This window comes from Trichosurus vulpecula, chromosome 1 (assembly GCF_011100635.1).
Source record: "Trichosurus vulpecula isolate mTriVul1 chromosome 1, mTriVul1.pri, whole genome shotgun sequence".
NCBI lineage: Eukaryota > Metazoa > Chordata > Mammalia > Diprotodontia > Phalangeridae > Trichosurus > Trichosurus vulpecula.
Genome location: NC_050573.1, coordinates 130,066,516 through 130,084,300, shown reverse-complemented (window position 1 = coordinate 130,084,300; position 17,785 = coordinate 130,066,516). Strand labels below are relative to the sequence as shown.

Genomic DNA, 17,785 nt, shown 5'->3' with positions numbered 1-17,785 from the left:
GAATCATTTACATATAGCTGACAACTAAATCCATGGGATCTAATGAGATTTCCAAGTGATATGGTATAAAGGGAAAAAAGAAGACGATATAGAACAGAGCTATGGGGAAAAGTAATAATAATAAAATCCAGCAGAAAGGAAGTTGGGTTCCCATATTTAGAAAGAAAAAAGTGGTAAAAGGTAAATTCTACATAGGTAGCCAAAATTATTCAAAGATTTAAGAAAAACATGATTATCCGTGAAATAAGAATACCTAAGAACATAAAAAGAAAATCTAGCTTATTCTGGTCACAGAGGATTGATAATTCTGGTAGAATAACATAAAGAGAAGGTGGTGAAGAAGCTCAATATTAATTTAAATTAATTTTTATATTCCATACATTTTCAGGTGTCAGCAAACTAATTTGCCAAGAAAATATATCTATACCTTAGTAATTATTATACTACAAGTTAACATGATAGCACACAGTTAAGAGAAGAAAATTATAAAAAAAATTCACAGGAAAACATGGATAGACTTGCATGAAATAATGAAGAGTGAAATGAGTAGAACCAAGAGAACATTGTATACAGTAACAAGAATATTATTTTAAGAACAACTCTTAAGTCACTTTGACTATTATAAATACCCAAATTAAGTACAAGGACATATGAAGACAACATCTGCATCCAGAGAAAGAATTGATAAATAGATGTGTATGTGTGTGTGTGTGTGTGTGTGTGTGCATACAATATATATATATATATATATATACATTTTATACACACATATTTTATAGATACATATATATTTTATACACACACATTTGTGCCTCATGGTAGCCATCTCGGGGGGGAGGGAAAAAAGAAAGTTCATGATAATTTTATTATATATTTTAAAGGAATAGCAAATTGTACATAATAGATTTGCAATTTTATGTACAATCATCTTTTTCATATTCTACTATGTTACAGAAATACTTCTTTTATTTCTTAAGTTCAGAATAAAATAAATGAAATTTTTAAAAATCACAAGGCATCAATAAGAATGACATTTCTTCTAAAGAAAAACAATAGAATACTGGGTGGTAAGCATGGTATTGAGGAGTCATTTTTCTTTCAAAAGTTGGAGGATCATGCATGAAAAACATGCTGATCATTTCACCTTTTGAGAGCTCACTTCATATTATACCAATTTTTCAATTTAATCTCCACAAACTGCCTAACAGAGTCTAGACAATTGGCATTTTCCCTCTACTAGATTTTCTCTGCATGGATTTAGGACTAACCCATTTGAATGATTATGGATTTTTTTTAGGAGGCTCTGTCATGTTCCAAGGTTTGGTGTGATCAACATAGTGTCATCTACAAACAGAAGCAACTGGAAGACCTTTTCAACTAAATGGAATATCCAATCTATTTAGGCTTTACAGTGGAAATAATATAAGACAGAGGCAAACGCCTTTGTCACATGTACATCTGCCTAGTTTATGTGTTGATATTAATAAACTGTTCTTGAAAAAAGTTATTTCTAACATTACATATTTCAAGGAATATTGTATGAATTTGACATATCCGTGAAATACATTGTTGGAAAGTCAATAAAGAATTACTTGGTGCTCTTAAAATAAGTGCTATAGAATTCTCTATGTTTCTTTAATCAAGTGTGGTAATAAAGATGTAGTAAGCTTTGCAACATAAAAAAAAACATTCAAAACATTCACTTCTGTGAACTTTTGCTTACAGTGACTGCACAGACAACTGTTTCTTCATTATCTTAAGGTTCAGATATATTTTAGGGGAATGAGTACCCAGATAATCTCAGTCTCAACCTTTCCACAAAACAACTGAAATAGGTAAATATATTCTTGATTCAGTTTCAAATTCACATCTCTATTTTTGAACCTTTAATTTCTAGTAAAACTTTAATATACAATTATGTAACGTAAAAATCAGATACAACCCTACCATTCTGAATGTGAAACCTCTTATATTATAATCAATGTATTCCATGTGGCAGATAACTAAGACTACAATAGAATCCTTAATAGAATGAATTACAAATATCCTATCAATATTTAAGCCATTTATGGATTTTGCTAAGATTCTCTGCAATGTAAAGATACCTCTAAGTCATGTGCTCACATAAGTAAAATGCCTACTACTGAGAGGGTATTAAACTTGTTAAAAATCCTATTTCTGGGAGACAGAGACAACAAGGCAAAGAAAAGGCAGCAATTCATCTGAGCTCTCCCCCAAACTCCTCTGAAAACCTTTAAATAATGCCATTAAACAATTCCTAGAGTGGCAGAACCCAGAAAAGGACAAGGTGAAATAATCTTCCAGCCAAAGACAACTTAGAAGGTTGGCAGGAAAGATCTGTTGCATCTGGGTAAGAGTGGAGTGCAATCCAGCATAGGCTGCACTAGCACAGACACAGACCCAGCAAACCAGAAGCAGGCCTTGGAGCCACTGAATCAACAGCAGAAGCACCTGCTTCCAGAGCTTTCAGCCCACAAAGAGTAAGGGGGTCAAACAACTGGTCAGGAGATGACAGGGGTCTCTTTGATAGCACTGAGGCAAGACTGCTGCTTTACCCATACTTGGATGCCAGTTGCAATCCTGGGTAGAAGTCCCAGGGCAAGGAAGAACACTAGCACACCAGACCTTGTAGCCCCAGTGGAGCAGGACCTTTGCCAAATTTCCAGGACAGAAAAAAGAAGTCACTCACAGATCAGAGCACAAGCCAGGAGAGTAGTAAACACACCTTTCTTCAGATCATACCACCTTGGAAGAACTGAAAACTTATAGGTACCTAGAACTATCTCTGAAAACAGCTGCACAAAACCCCTGAAGCTTGAGACAGTGTCCCCATCCCTCTGGAAACAGAGCCTCACTTTAACAAAGAGTTGAAAGTCAAGAAATAGAAAAATGAGCAAAAGATAGAAAAAAATTCTGACCATAGAAAGCCACTATGGTGACAAGATCAAAACACACACTCAGAAGAAAACAAAGTCAAAGCTCCTACATTCAAAACCTCCAAGGAAAAATATTAATTGGCTATGGAAGAGTTCAAAAAGTTCAAAAAATAAGAGAAGTAGAGGAAAAAATGTGAAGAGAAATAAGAGTGATGCAAGAAAATCATGAAAAAAGAGTCAATAGCTTACTAAATGAAACCCCAAAAATGCTGAAGAAAATGAAACCTGAAAAAAAAACAGAATAGGCCAAATGGGAAAAAAGCCCAAAAAGCCAATGAGGAGAAAAATGCCTTGAAAAGCAGAATTGACAAAATGGAAAAAAGAGGCACAAAAATTCACTGAGGAAAATAATTCCTTAGAAAGTAGAACTGAGCAAATGGAAGCTAATGACTTTATGAGAAACCAAGAAACAATAAAATAAAACAAAAGGAATGAAAAAAATAGAAGACAATGTAAAACATATCATTGGAAAAACAACTGACCTGGAAAATAGATCCAGGAGAGATAATTTAAAAATTATTGGACTACCTGAAAGCCATGATCAAAACAAGAGTCTAGACATCATCTTTCAAGGAATAATCAAGGAAAACTGCCCTGATATTCTAGAACCAGAGGGTAAACTAGAAATTGAAAGAATCCACTGATCACCTCATGAAAGAGATTCCCAAATGAAAACTTCCAGGAATATTGTAGGCAAAATATAGAGTTCCCATGTCAAGGAAAAAATATTGCAAGCAGTCAGAAAGAAACAATTCAATTATCATGGAGCCACAGTCAGGATAACACAAGATTTAACAGCTTCTACATTAAATTTTTGGAGGGCTTGGAGTATGATATTGTGGAGGGTAAAGGAAGTAGGATTACAACCAAGAATCACTTGGCCAGCAAAACTGAGTATTAGCTTTCGGGGAAGAATGTGGATATTCCATGAAATAGAGGATTTTCAAGCATTGTTCATGAAAAGACCAGAACTGAATAGAAAATCTGATTTTCAAATACAAGACTCAAGAGAAGCATAAAAAGGTAAACAGGATAGAGAAATCATAAGGGACTTATTAAGGTTAAACTTGTTTACATTCCTACATGGGAAGATGATATTTGCAATTCATGAGACATTTGAGTTGAATATGAAAGGATGATGTCTAAAAAAATAAAATTAAGGGGTGAGAGAGGAATGCACTGGGAGAAAGGGAAATGGAGAGGTAGAATGGCATAAATTATCTCACATAAAAGAGGCAAGAAAAAGCTTTTACAGTGGAGGGAATGATGAGGGAGGTGACGGGTCAGTGAACATTACTCTCATCAGAATTAACTCAAAGAGGGAATAACATACACAATTGGGTACCGAAATCTATCTTACCCTGCAAGAAAGTAGAAAGGGAAGGGGATAAGAGGAAGGGGTAGTAGTGGTGGTAGAAGGGAGGGAAGATTGGGGGAGGGAGAAGTCAGAAACAAAACATCTCTGAGGAGGGACAGGATAAAAGGAGAGAGAGAACAGACTAAACAGTGGGACAGGGAAACAGGATGTAGAGAAATACAATTAGCAGATGTATCTGTGAAAGTAATTTTGAAGCAAGTTTATCTTGTAAAGTCCTCATTCCTCAAACATATAGAAAACTGAGTAAAATTTATAAAAATAAGAGCCATTCCCCAAATGATAAATGATCAAATAAAATGAACAGTTTTCAGTTGAAGTAATCAAAACTATCTATAGCCTCATGAAGAAATGCTCTAAATCACTATTGACTGGATAACTGAAAATTAAAATAATTCTGAGGTACTACTTTCTACCTATTAGATTAGCTAATAGGACAGAAAAGGAAAATGACAAATGGTGGAGGAAATGTGGGAAAAATGAGGCATTAATGCATTATTGGTGGAGTTGTGAACTGATTCAACCATTTGGAAGTATGCCCAAAATGCTATAAAACCCTTTGAAGCCTAGAAATGCCATTACTAGTTCTATCTCCAAAAAAATATTAAAAACAAAGAGGAAAAAGACAAATATGTACAAAATATTTATAGCTGCTCTTTTCCGGGGGCAAAGAATTAGAAATTGAGGGGATATCTATCAACTGGGGAATGGCTGAACAAATTGTTGTATGTGATTGTGATGGAATACTATTTTGCTCTAAGAAATGATGAGCAGGATGCTCTTAGAAACACTGGGACAGACTTACATGAGCTCATGAAAAGTGAAATGTATTGTGTACAAATTAACAGCAATACTGTAGGATGATCAGCTGTGAATGACTTAGTTATTCTCAGCAATACAATGATCAAAGACAACTCTGAATAACTTATGATGAAAAATGCTATCCATCCCCAGAGAAAGAACTGATAATGTCTGAATATAGACATATTTTTTGAGGTTGTTTTCTTTTATAACATGGCCAGTAAGGAAATGTTTTGCATCACATGTATAACCTATATTGAATTGCTTGCTTTCTCAATGAGGGGATACTGGTAGAGAGGGAGGAAGGGAGAAAATTTGGAACTGAAAATTTTAAAAATAAATATTAAAAATTGTTTTTACATGTAATTGGAGAAAAATAAAATACTAAATAAATTTTTAAAAATAAAAAAGACATAAAAATAATTGGGAAAAATAACATTTCTACACTTCACAAATCTATACTATCATTGGAATCCGTGACCTGATGGGAGCTATTTTTATATAATAATGTGCTTTGACAGTTGCTGTGGCCAAAAATTCATCATTCTGTCACCATTTGGGTGATAATATTCTCTAAATCATGTTACGAAATTAAGAAAAAAATTCTAACAGCTAATCATCTATCTGGACTGTTCAATAATAATCTCTCTCCCCAAACAGTTTGATTTTAAGCCTTTAAATAATATTGACAATGACGTTGGTAAACTATGATGCTCTTTCTCAATAACCACATTCAAAAGAACTGTCTAATTTCATTTTGGGGAATTGTCTTTGTCTTGGTAAAGTTTTAAGCCATGTGGCAACAAATGAAATATTTCTCTTTAATATTAATGCTGTTATGATACTTAGGCTATTAAAATCTAACCATGGGGGTGGAGCCAAGGTGATGGCTGGAAAGCAGGGACTAGCATGAGCATCCCAACAATGGCTCTGAACCAATTCTAGAACTGCAGAACCCACAAAATAGCAGAGGGAAGCAGGGCTCCAGCCCGGGACAGCCTGGATGGTCTTTGGGTGAGGTCTATCCTGCACAGAGCTGGAGCGGAGTGGAGCAGAGCCCAGCGTGGGCAGCGAGGACCAACCAGACCAGAAGCTGGGCGTAGCGTGCCCTCGCGCCCTGAATCAGCAGTAACCAGACTTCTCAACTCACAAACACCAAAGACAACAGAGAAGGTTAGTGGGAAAAGCTGCGGGAGTGGAAGGAGTTCATGATTCAGCTACCACCCCGGGGGCAGCTACAGAACTACAGCTGCAGTTGCTTCCGGCCCCAGGCCCACCTCAGAGCAGGAGTGAAAAGCCTGCTGAAGATCTAAGTCCAGTCTGGGTTGGGGGTTCTTGGGGAAGGAGGAGTGCCGGTGTGGCAGAGCTGGTGCATCCCCCTCAAGCTTGGAACATAGTTCTCTAAATTCTACAAGCAGTCATACCCCACTGAAAAACTCAAGGGTCAAATTAATTGGCTGGGAACATGGCCAGGCAGTAAAAACACACCCAGATTCAGTCTCAGACTCTGGAATCTTTCTTTGGTGACAAAGAAGCCCAAAACATACAGCCAGAAGAAGCCAACAAAGTCAAAGAGCCTACAACAAAAGCCTCCAAGAAAAACATGAACTGGTCTCAGGCCATGGAAGAGCTCAAAAAGGGTTTGGAAAAGCTAGTTAGAGAAGTAGAGGAAAAATTGGGAAGAGAAATGAGAAGGATGCAAGAAAACCATGAAAAACAAGTCAATGACTTGCTAAAGGAGACCCAAAAAAATACTGAAAAATACACTGAAGAAAACAACACCTTAAAAAATAGTCTAACTCAAATGGCAAAAGAGTTCCAAAAATCCAATGAGGAGAAGAATGCCTTGAAAGGCAGAATTAGCCAAATGGAAAAGGAGGTCCAAAAGACCACTGAAGAAAATACTACCTTAAAAATGAATTGGAGCAAGTGGAAGCTAGTGACTTTATGAGAAATCAAGATATTATAAAACAGAACCAAAGGAATGAAAAAATGGAAGACAATGTGAAATATCTCCTTGGAAAAACCACTGACCTGGAAAATAGATCCAGGAGAGATAATTTAAAAATTATTGGACTACCTGAAAGCCATGATCAAAAAAAAAGCCTAGATATCATCTTTCAAGAAATGATCAAGGAGAACCGCCCTGATATTCTAGAGCCACAGGGCAAAATAGAAATCGAAAGAATCCACAGATTGCCTCCTCAAATAGATCCCAAAAAGAAATCTCCTAGGAATATTGTCACCAAATTCCAGAGCTCCCAGATCAAGGAGAAAATACTGTAAGCAGCCATAAAGAAACAATTTGAGTATTGTGGAAACATAATCAGAATAACCCAAGATCTAGCAGCTTCTACATTAAGAGATCGAAGGGCTTGGAATATGATATTCTGGAGGTCAATGGAGCTAGGATTAAAACCAAGAATCACCTACCCAGCAAAACTGAGTATCATGCTGCAAGGCAAAATATGGATTTTCAATAAAATAGAGGACTTTCAAGCTTTCTCAGTGAAAAGAACAGAGCTGAATAGAAAATTTGACTTTCAAACAGAAGAATCAAGAGAAGCATGAAAAGGTAATCACGAAAAAGAACAAGAAAAAGAAATTGCAAGGGACTTACTAAAGTTGAACTGTTTTGTTTACATTCCTATATGGAAAGATGATGTGTATGATTCATGAGACCTCAGTATTAGGGTAGCTGAAGGGAATATGCATATATATAATATATATATTTATGTATATATATGTATATGTGAGTGTGTATGTATTTATATATGTATGTGTGTATGTATATGTATATGTGTGTATATATATATATATATATATATATATATATATATATATATACAGAGAGAGAGAGAGAGAGAGAGAGAGAGAGAGAGAGAGAGAGTGGACACAGGGTGAGTTGAAGATGAAGGGAAGATATCTAAAAGAAATAAAATCAAATTAAGAGATGAGAGAGGAATATATTGAGAGAGGGAGATAGAGAGAGATAGAATGGGGTAAATTATCTCGCATAAAAGTGGCAAGAAAAAGCAGTTCTGTAGGAAGAGAAGAGAAGTCAGGTGAGGGGGAATGAGTGAAGATTTGACCTGAGGAGGGAATACCATACATACTAAATTGGGTATCTTACCCCGCAGGAAAAAAGAGGAAGAAGATTAAAAAAAAGGGAGGTTGATAGAAGGGAGGGCAGATGGGGGTGGAGTTAATCAAAAACAAACACTTTCGAAAGGGGACAGGGTCAAGGGAGAAAATTCAATAAAGGGGGATAGGTTAGGAAGGAGCAAAATATAGTGAGTCTTTCACAACATGAGTATTGTGGAAGGGTTATACATAATAATACGCATGTGGCCTATGTTGAATTGCTTGACTTCTTAGGGAGGGTGGGTGGGAAGGGAAGAGGGGAGAGAATTTGGAACTCAAAGTTTTAAAAACAGATGTTCAAAAACAACAAAAAAAAAGTTTTTGCATGCAACTAGAAAATAAGATACACAGGCAATGAGGCTAGAAATTTATCTTGCCCTACAAGAAAGGAAGGGAAAAGGGGATGGGAGGGGAGTGGGGTAACAGAAGGGAGGGCTGACTGGGGAACAGGGCAACCAGAATATATGCCATCTTGGAGTGGGGGGGAGGGCAGAAATGGGGACAAAATTTGTAATTCAAGCTCTTGTGAAAATCAATACTGAAAACGAAATATATTAAATAAAAAAAAAAAAGAAAAAAATCTTAGAAGATGATTAAGTGAAATTACCTTCACATACTGGAACTTTTCCTGTCCATGTGCTATCGGATCTACAGACTCTATGTTCTGTTCCTCCTGCTAAGAAGAAACCAGGCTGACATGTATATATCAGTGTATAGCCATGGGATGGAAGATCCATTCCTACAACATTTGCATGAGCCGGAGTTTCTGGCTGTTTACAGCTGTGTGCTATATGAATGAAAAAGAAACATTAGAAAATTTCACTGAAGGGCCAGAAAAAAATCACAAGCCCTGTTTCTCTAATATATCTCCAACTATTAGGATAAATCATTTCTCCATGGAAAATAGCTTAGGAGTCATGGATGATTTAACTTTTTAGTCCAAGACAATGGCTTTTGATGAGCAAATGAATGTACTTGTTTGGTAAGTGTCATCCTAAGGAATGATATAAAAATAAAATAGTATATTAATGAAAAATGATTCCTTATCCTAAGGTTTTTCCTACATAAAATCATGTTAATGTCCAAAGACTATGTATGCTAGATTATGTCTTTTCTAATGTTATAGCACTGAAGTCTTCCATATAGAGAGTCCAATGTGAAAAATACCTTCTACTAAAGCTATATTGCTTTTTACTTAACACTTAATAGGGCCCTTTATTTCTACATAAAATCTTGAATCATTGGGCCTGTTTCCTTTCCCTTCATCAACAAGAGGCATTCTTTTCCTCTTGAAGCAATGCTTTTATCTGACTTCCTCCCTCCTCTTTCCTACTTCCACCAAAACAAAACCAAACAAACAAAAAACCCAGGAAAACACACACACACACACACACACACACACACACACACACACACACATTCTTGTTTATATTTCAAACCAAGGGGTGTCCTTTAGGATTGTGACTTTCTTTAGGAAGCAAATCAAGGCCAGGACATTTTTAGAGGAATTTGTACTCAGGAAAGTCCTTAAAGCCAAAGATCTTCTTGGCTCCTAAACAAACTCATATTCTCTTCCTACTTCAGTCAGTACTGTAAGATCTTAGAGGCTGAAGGCTGAACTGACCTTTTATAGACTGTCTTTCTAATTATTAGCCTAACAGATGGACTTAAAAAAGAAGTCACTGGACTTCTCTGAACCTCATTTTCCTAATTTGCAAAATGTGAATAAAAAGAACCACAGTCCCTAACTCACAATCAAGGATGCTGCGAGGATTGAATAGGATAACATATGCTTTGAAAACTTTGAAAGTACTACATAAATATTAATTATTGTTGTGATTATTTAAAGGGCTTTAAACAGAATGAAAAATGATGATGTTGATATATTTTAGTTATATTTTGAGGGTTTTTCCAAAGATAAATGAATAAAAAATTGAGTGATGAATACTTTTATAATAACAATCTCAAGAAAATAAAAGATATCCATATTGTACTTATTGAAATTTATTTTCAAGTATGAGGGAGACAAAAAATAGGCCAATTTTCCTACAACCAATACTCACGTATACATTCAGGCTGAATTCCACTCCATGTGAGGTCAGGAAGGCAAGTTCGTGTTGTTGAACCTTGTAGGAGGTGTCCTTTTTTGCAATGAAACTGTACAACATTTCCTACCTATTTAAAAATCCAGGGGAAAAAAAGAGGATCATTGAAAAGAAATTTCCATTATCTCCAGGATCAAAAGTTCCACTAGACCCTGGAGGAAAAAATATTTTAAAATACGAATTTTTGTGAAGGAAAATTAGAAAAAACAGAACAACAATAAATATTAAAAGAAGATAATGTAAACTAAATATCTAATAAAATTATGCATCCTCTTACTCCCATAAGAAATAATAAATATATAGCAAGTAAGGTTGTGAAGAAATGATGAAGGCTATAAATGCTAAAGCCATTCAGAAGAGGGAACCACCACTAGGGAAACTGAGGAAAACTTCATCAGGGTAGTAAGGTTTGAGATGAATTTCAAAGGAAGGTCAGGACTTAGATAAACACAGAAGAAGAGGAAAGCCTTTTTCTGTTGAGAAAAGAGCATAAGCGAAGATACAGATATAGGAATGTTAATGGAAACAGATAGCAGATCACTTTAGTGAGAATACATGAATTAAGGTAGGGGAAAGGCACATAAAGTTGAAAATGTTACTGGGGCCAGGTTGAAGAGGGTCTTAAGTAATGACTAAGGAGTTTAGACCTAATCTAGGGCTAGTAAGCATTCACGGGGAAAAGAACTAGGAGTTCAAGTGCAGTAAAAGTCTGAGAAGTGTCTGTAATTTGATATGGTAACCTATACAATTTATTTGGTCTTAGAGAGCTTTAAGGGACATGTAGATACAGACTGGTGAAACTACATGTTAGCCAAAGCTTTTAGTTCAGGCAATCACATTTTAAGAAGGACGCTAAGAAGTCGAATCATATCTAGAGAAGAAGGAACAGTATGCTATTGGACTTGAGATGCAAAGTTACCTACGAGGATCAGTGAAAGAAACTGGGTGGGGATTTTTAACTTGTAAAAAAAAACATGCCAGGGTGTAGAGCAAGGGTGAGACTAATTAATCTAGTTAATAATTAAATTATATAAGTATTTCAGGCTATCTTATAAAATTAATTCTAGCTGAGCTGTCCTCGGTTACTTGGAAAGACTGTCATGTAGATTTGGTCTGTTCAGTTGTTTTTCAGTCATTTCAGTCAGGTCCTGCTCTTTGTGATCCATTTGGGGTTTTCTTGGCAAAGATGCTAGAGTGGTTTGCGCAATAACAAATATACTACATAAACAATTTTAAATCCAGTGAAATGAATCCTTACATCAACAACTCTTTTAAATTGGCATGGTTTGAATTTTACCAATTGATAATTGAACATATCCAAAGAGACATGTTTAATAGATAATATCTTTATTAAGTCCTTCATTTGTTCCTCTTTTTGGCAATTTAGTTTGCTGTTCATTAAAAGATGCTTCATTAATCTTGATCATGAAAATGCATCAAGTCTATCAGTCTATCCATCTATCTATCTCTCTGTCTACCTACCCACCTATCAAGGCTTTAACAGAGTTTAATATACATTATTTTTATTTTGTAGCAAGGTTGTGGTAATTGATCTGGTTGGCTAGTATTTTATCATGTTACTCACCCCATTAAAGCAGAGATTCTTAATCTGGTATCTGTGAACTTTAAAAATATTTGATAACTGTATGTTAACCTAATTAGTTTCTTTGTAATACCATGTATCTGATTTAAAAAAATTAAAACTATTATACTAAGAAGGGATCCAGAGAGACTCTTAACCCTTTCATATGACCTAAATTTTAAATGTATGTATATGAAGAGTTTGCTAATGGTCGATATCATTTTTCTCTATATATATAATTTTAAAACTCTGATTGCTTTTACTATATCAGTTTGTTGGTAAAACAAAATTATCAAACATCATAATTTTGGAAATAAGTGGTTTACAAATAAAAGTATTAGAGAAACTATATTTCCTATTGGATGTTGCCCCTTTTGGGGTCATAAATTTTGTTAATTATATCAGAGTGAAAGATAGTATAATTGCTGTTGGGATTTTCATGACATTCAATGAACATAAGTATCATTTCATGCTATCAAGAGAAGATCTTGCTCCTATAAGTTCAGGAATATGGTTATGAAGTGTTACATGTTTTAAAGGCTATGTAAAGAAATATGAAGAATTTATTTCTATGTTAACTGTCATAAATCTTACCTAGGTTAATTAGTGTTAAATCATTTGATGGCACTTAAAATGTTTTGTCAATTTTGCTATTAATTTCACTTCATAGCTATTCTGTCCTCCAAATGAAAAACCTCAATTGTTCCTCTTTGATGAAATTCTTAGACCACAGACTTCGGCATTATGAGATCTACTATGTATTCTTTCCAGAGCTCTGACACTGATTTGTTTTGTAACTAAAGCAAATCATGTAATCCCCATTTTGGTTTATCCATCTGTAGGATGAGGGCCAATACATTTGGCTAGCCATTCATTTCATGGAATTTAGATGAACTGATAAATGCTTTTAAGTAACTATGAATCTGAAGCCCTCTATGAAAGCTGATATAACAGAGATGGAGGCACTTTCTTACTCTTTTGTTAACACCTGGACGGGATTCAAGCATACTGGAACTATTGGAAAAGCTATGAAATCAATGCCCATGCTGTGACTGAATTGTAGATAAATGAAAACTATTCTTAGCAACAGCAATATGGCACCTTTGATGAGTGCTTCCTTTTAAAATGGCTGTTCCTCAGACTCACATTGAATTTCATACAAAATAGCACTGCTAGGGAAAACTCTGCCACAGATTACAATTGGGCAATGTGTAAATTGGCTATTTCCTTTTTTGAATTCAGTATGCACTTTGGTTCCCTTTAGGCTCCTTAAATGGAAAAGTTGCTGAATCTCTACCTAAAACCTAAATTGGAAAAAGACAGAGCAAGAATGTCTGCTACACATGACTGAACATGCTAAAGAATTCTATTATAACAATTCAACTACATGTTGCATGATAATAGGTTATGGTCAAATTGTGTTCCCACATCAATAACAATGCCTAAGAAAACATCTCAAACTATCAATCCATTTTTACTTTGCTGAATGTCCAAAGTAAGTTTTTCTTCTCTCTTTGTCGTAAAGAAGTTCCATCCTAGCTAACTTCGTAGTTATAGTCCTCTAAGATCACACCTTTTTCTACCTATTCATCTCTAGTCTCTACTACCCATTATCTTTCATGGTGCCTGAACAGTCACCTACTGCCTCCTGTTTTATGTTTTCTCTATTTTTCTTCAATTATTCTTGTTTTCTATCTAACATTTTTTCAAGTAACATTTTTATCCTTCCTCTGATCTCCTTGTCCTCCATTGCAACCTCCATTACAGTGGCTTCCTGTTTACTTTTTTTTCTGTGTTTATAAATGTGTGTCTAAGTGGAAGCAATGCAGCTAAAATGACTTCTGGGTGTACCTATCTGAATTTTTGTGAATTTGAGAGTCAGTGGAGCTGAACTTATAAATATCTAGACTAACACTGTTCCTAATTCTCATCTGAGCAGAAAATTTCTGTCCTGAAGCTAAAAAGTCTATATAAGCTGTTGTCTGACATTTCTAAGCATGTAAACTGTTGACAAGCATTCATATAAATGACACAGAGAATACTCAAAAAAGCAAAGTACTTTTGTTATTAAAAAAGAAGAAAAACTTCAAGTGAACTAGGCTTTATAAACAGTTTTGATATGCTTGAGCTTAAGCTGAGAAACAGCTAATTGGATAGACTTTTCGTTCTCCAGGTTATAAACTGGCATTGTAACCAATTTGTGTCTCTACACATTAAGATAGATAGATAGATATAGATTATCTATATCTATATATACATGTATATATGGATCAGAGGACTTCCATGGAAGGAAGAAAAAATATCTCCAAGAAGAAGTTTAGAGAACTGGAACATTTACCCAGGATAAAAGAAGTTTGACAAGTAAGACAATTCTAATAATGAAAATTATTAAATAATATGGATTGCTACTAAGTAACACCGTCAAATCTTTAAGGATAGACTACACATAAATTTCAGATAGGTATAGTGGGGGCTTGCCTTGTTTCAAACATCTGGATTGAATAATCTTTAAAAGTTTATTCTAATTAAAATTCTATAAAAATAAAAAAATATAAATACACCATTTCCTCAGCAAAAAGATGTCAAAATAAAACCAATTTTGTGGCTTGCTTTGGTTTACCAAAAATAAAGCATTTTTAATAGCAAGATTTCTAATTAGATTTGAATTGTCAAATATAGACTCTTTTTTGAAACACATATTTAAAATACCCACTTGAAATCCAAATGTATTGTTCTGTGATCCATGACGCGGTACTCCCGGGTTTTCACATGATGTGCGGGTGGGCTCTGAAGTAAAGTTAAAAGCAAATTATGCCTCTGAAAGTTAAAATAAATCTCTGTCTGTCATATAATTCAATTTTAAATTAACTGTGGTTGAGTGGACCCAGTGGAAGAATGATTAACATGGTAACATTTCATAGATTACATAAAACTAAAATCAAACAATAATGTAATGTTCTAAGAGATTAGAGAATGAGACTAGTGGTCCATTTAAATGCATCCAATGTGATCATCTTTTGATGGTTACATAAGTATCTATTTTGAAGTCCTTCAGGGGATTGGAAGATGGGTATGTTACTGTGGTGATAACAGTGTTGGCAATATATATTTTCTCTTTCAGCCAAATATGGCTTATTAAAGGGATTCTCTGAAGACTTTTAATTGCCAAGTATATACATGACGAGTTACGCTTAGGCCTCTTGTTTTCTTTGTAGCAGCCAGTGCCAACTGTTTTGAGGATGGTCTAGAAAAGCGAAATTGAGGACAATAATGCACAGAAATATACATGATCTCCTTCTGAGCCACTGGGTAAATGGGTGGATGACCTAATGTGTAGGAAGGTAGGTTGTTCTACTTTTCTTTTTATTCTCTAGTCCAATAAAATCAATAGAAACTTTTATCCATTACTTATTATAAGTTTCCCCAATTGAGAAGCTAGAATGTGGAATTGATGGCCAATAGCCATTTTGAAAGTTTACTCTCTTTTGATGTTTATAGCTGATATCTAATTCTTACATTGTTTTTAAATTTAAAAAAAGAAACTTTTTTACTTATAAAAAGTTCATGTACGGAGCCACGTTAACAAGAATTATATTTATCAGAGGAGACCCCTTCAGAGGAGACTCCCCTTCAGAAGTCAAAGTTTCTCTAGAAACAAATACTTAAGCATTAAGAATGAACTTTGGGATTTGACCTGAATTTGCCGACACTTTGGGTATAGGTATATTTACTGTTGGGTACAGGATTTTCTAAGATGGTTTACTAAGACAAAAAAATTGTCAATTGATCATGGCTACATATAATTGTTGTTCCTTTTCCATATTGTTTAATCTTATCTAGAATATGTGAAAATTCTTAAATAGCTATAATCCAATATTCCAAACACTTAGGTGTGTCTTCTTATTATGCATCCTATTGATAAGATTATTTCCAGCAATTTTTTCTGGGCAAGTGTTTTAAAAGAAAAAATTCTCAAAATACCCATTCATAGTATCCTAGTGTTATTTCCTCACATTGAACTTTTCCTAAATTTATTCTAATCTCAAGGCTCTCTAATCCCCCCCCCCAAAACAATGTACCATTTTTTTTAGCATTTAGTAATTCCAAAATGACTGAGCATAATATTGTTCTTTACCTATACAATGTGGTGATGAACCACTCCATGTTCCATCAGCTTGGCATATTCTAGTGTTTGATCCCACTAAAATAAAAGGGGCATTACAGCTAAAGGAGACTTCTGACTGGTAGATGAAACTTTTGCCTTCCCTTTTTCCTTGTGCAGGAACTCCAGGGTCACCACAAAATTTTGCTATGAGGGGAGAAAAAAAGCATGATATAAAAAAGTTTAGATTTATTACATGTTAATAAACTTCTTTATATTCTTAAAGGTTTGCAAAGCACTTTACATAGTATCTCATTCTATCCTCACAACAGTCCTATGAGGTGTGGAGGTGGGTGCTATTTTTATCCCCATTTTACAGCTGAGGAAAATGAGGCAAACAGAATATAAGTGATTTGTTTAGGGTCACACAGCTAGTAGGTGTCTGAGGCTGCATATAAACTCATGGTTTCCTGACCAGCTTGATGCAGCACTATCATCTGAATAACCAAGCTGCCTGAAAATGAACAACTAGAAAAGTATTATTTAATAACTTTCAGATAATTGCTATGATAAAATGTTATTCAAGAGAATAATATTCAGCAATAACTTTCTTTTAGTTTACCTGCTTTCTTATTTATTTACATGTATGCATATATCTATAACTATAGAAAAAGATAGGGGCAGCTAGGTGGCTCAGTGAGTAGAGCACTGGCCCTGGAGTCAGGAGGACCTGAGTTCAAACCCAGCCTTGGACATTTGACACACACTTACTAGCTGTGTGACCTTGGGCAAGACACTTAACCCCGATTGCCCTGCCAAAAACCAAAAAAAAAAAAAAAGATATAGATTTGATGGATACAAGAACACATATTATGTGCCATGTAGTTATGTATTAAATTATTTCAAATGACTATCGTGATTTTAATTTTTCAGTCTTATTGAATAGTTTAGAAAAATTTAAATAAATGCATGAGTGTTTATTAGTATTATTTCCTCCATCCAGATACAAATATTCCTGAAAAAGAATGCTTCTTTTGACTGAGTTATGCCCAGAAACAGAAATCTGGATTTTTCTATTATCCTCTCCAGCAAGATGGTATAATGGCTAGAGCTTGCAGTCAGGAAAACTTTGGGCTTCTCTTGCCTGAGAAACATATGAGCTGTGTGACCTTAGGTAGGTAACTTTACCTTTCTGGGCTTTAATTTCCTTACCTGTAAAATAAGGGGCTTTAACTTGATGATTTCTAAGATCCTTTCCAGCTCTACAACTACGATCATATGTCTTTTTGAGATATTCACAGAAACAAAGTGTGCACATACAAAGGCCTTTTTCTCTTCTTTATGGCCCATGTAAGAAGTCTGACTTAGGTTAGAGTCACATGGAATTAAAAGTCTCATATTTTTAAAAACAAATCATAAGATTATTTTAGAAGTGCCTGTCAAGGTCATTTCAGCCACCTCATTTTACAAATAAAATGAGACGAGCTAGAAATTAAGTTCGCCTTTTATTCACATTTTATATGTTTTTATGTACATGGTTGTTAGCATGTTGTCTCTCTCATTAGATTGTGAGGTCCTTGAGGGCAAAGACCATGTTTTTGCTTTTCTTTTCTGATTCCAGAATTTAGTATAGTGCCTGACACAAAGAAGGTACTTAATGAATGCTTGTTGACTGCCTGTTGTTGCTCAGTCATATCCAACTCCTCATGACTTCATTTG

General features: G+C 34.9%; 1 protein-coding gene across 3 annotated transcripts in view; it reads right to left on the bottom strand.

Annotated features, from left to right (window-relative positions):
• Positions 1 to 17,785, bottom strand: part of CSMD3 (CUB and Sushi multiple domains 3) — a 1,625,828-nt gene that overhangs the window by 20,284 nt on the left and 1,587,759 nt on the right. For all 3 annotated transcript variants that reach the window (XM_036758935.1, XM_036758944.1, XM_036758952.1), the window contains 4 exons: positions 16,100 to 16,273; positions 14,678 to 14,751; positions 10,341 to 10,452; positions 8,885 to 9,064 (listed from right to left, as the gene is read on the bottom strand). In XM_036758935.1, coding sequence (XP_036614830.1) covers positions 8,885 to 9,064; positions 10,341 to 10,452; positions 14,678 to 14,751; positions 16,100 to 16,273 — 540 coding nt within the window. The remainder of the gene's footprint in view (positions 1 to 8,884; positions 9,065 to 10,340; positions 10,453 to 14,677; positions 14,752 to 16,099; positions 16,274 to 17,785) is intronic.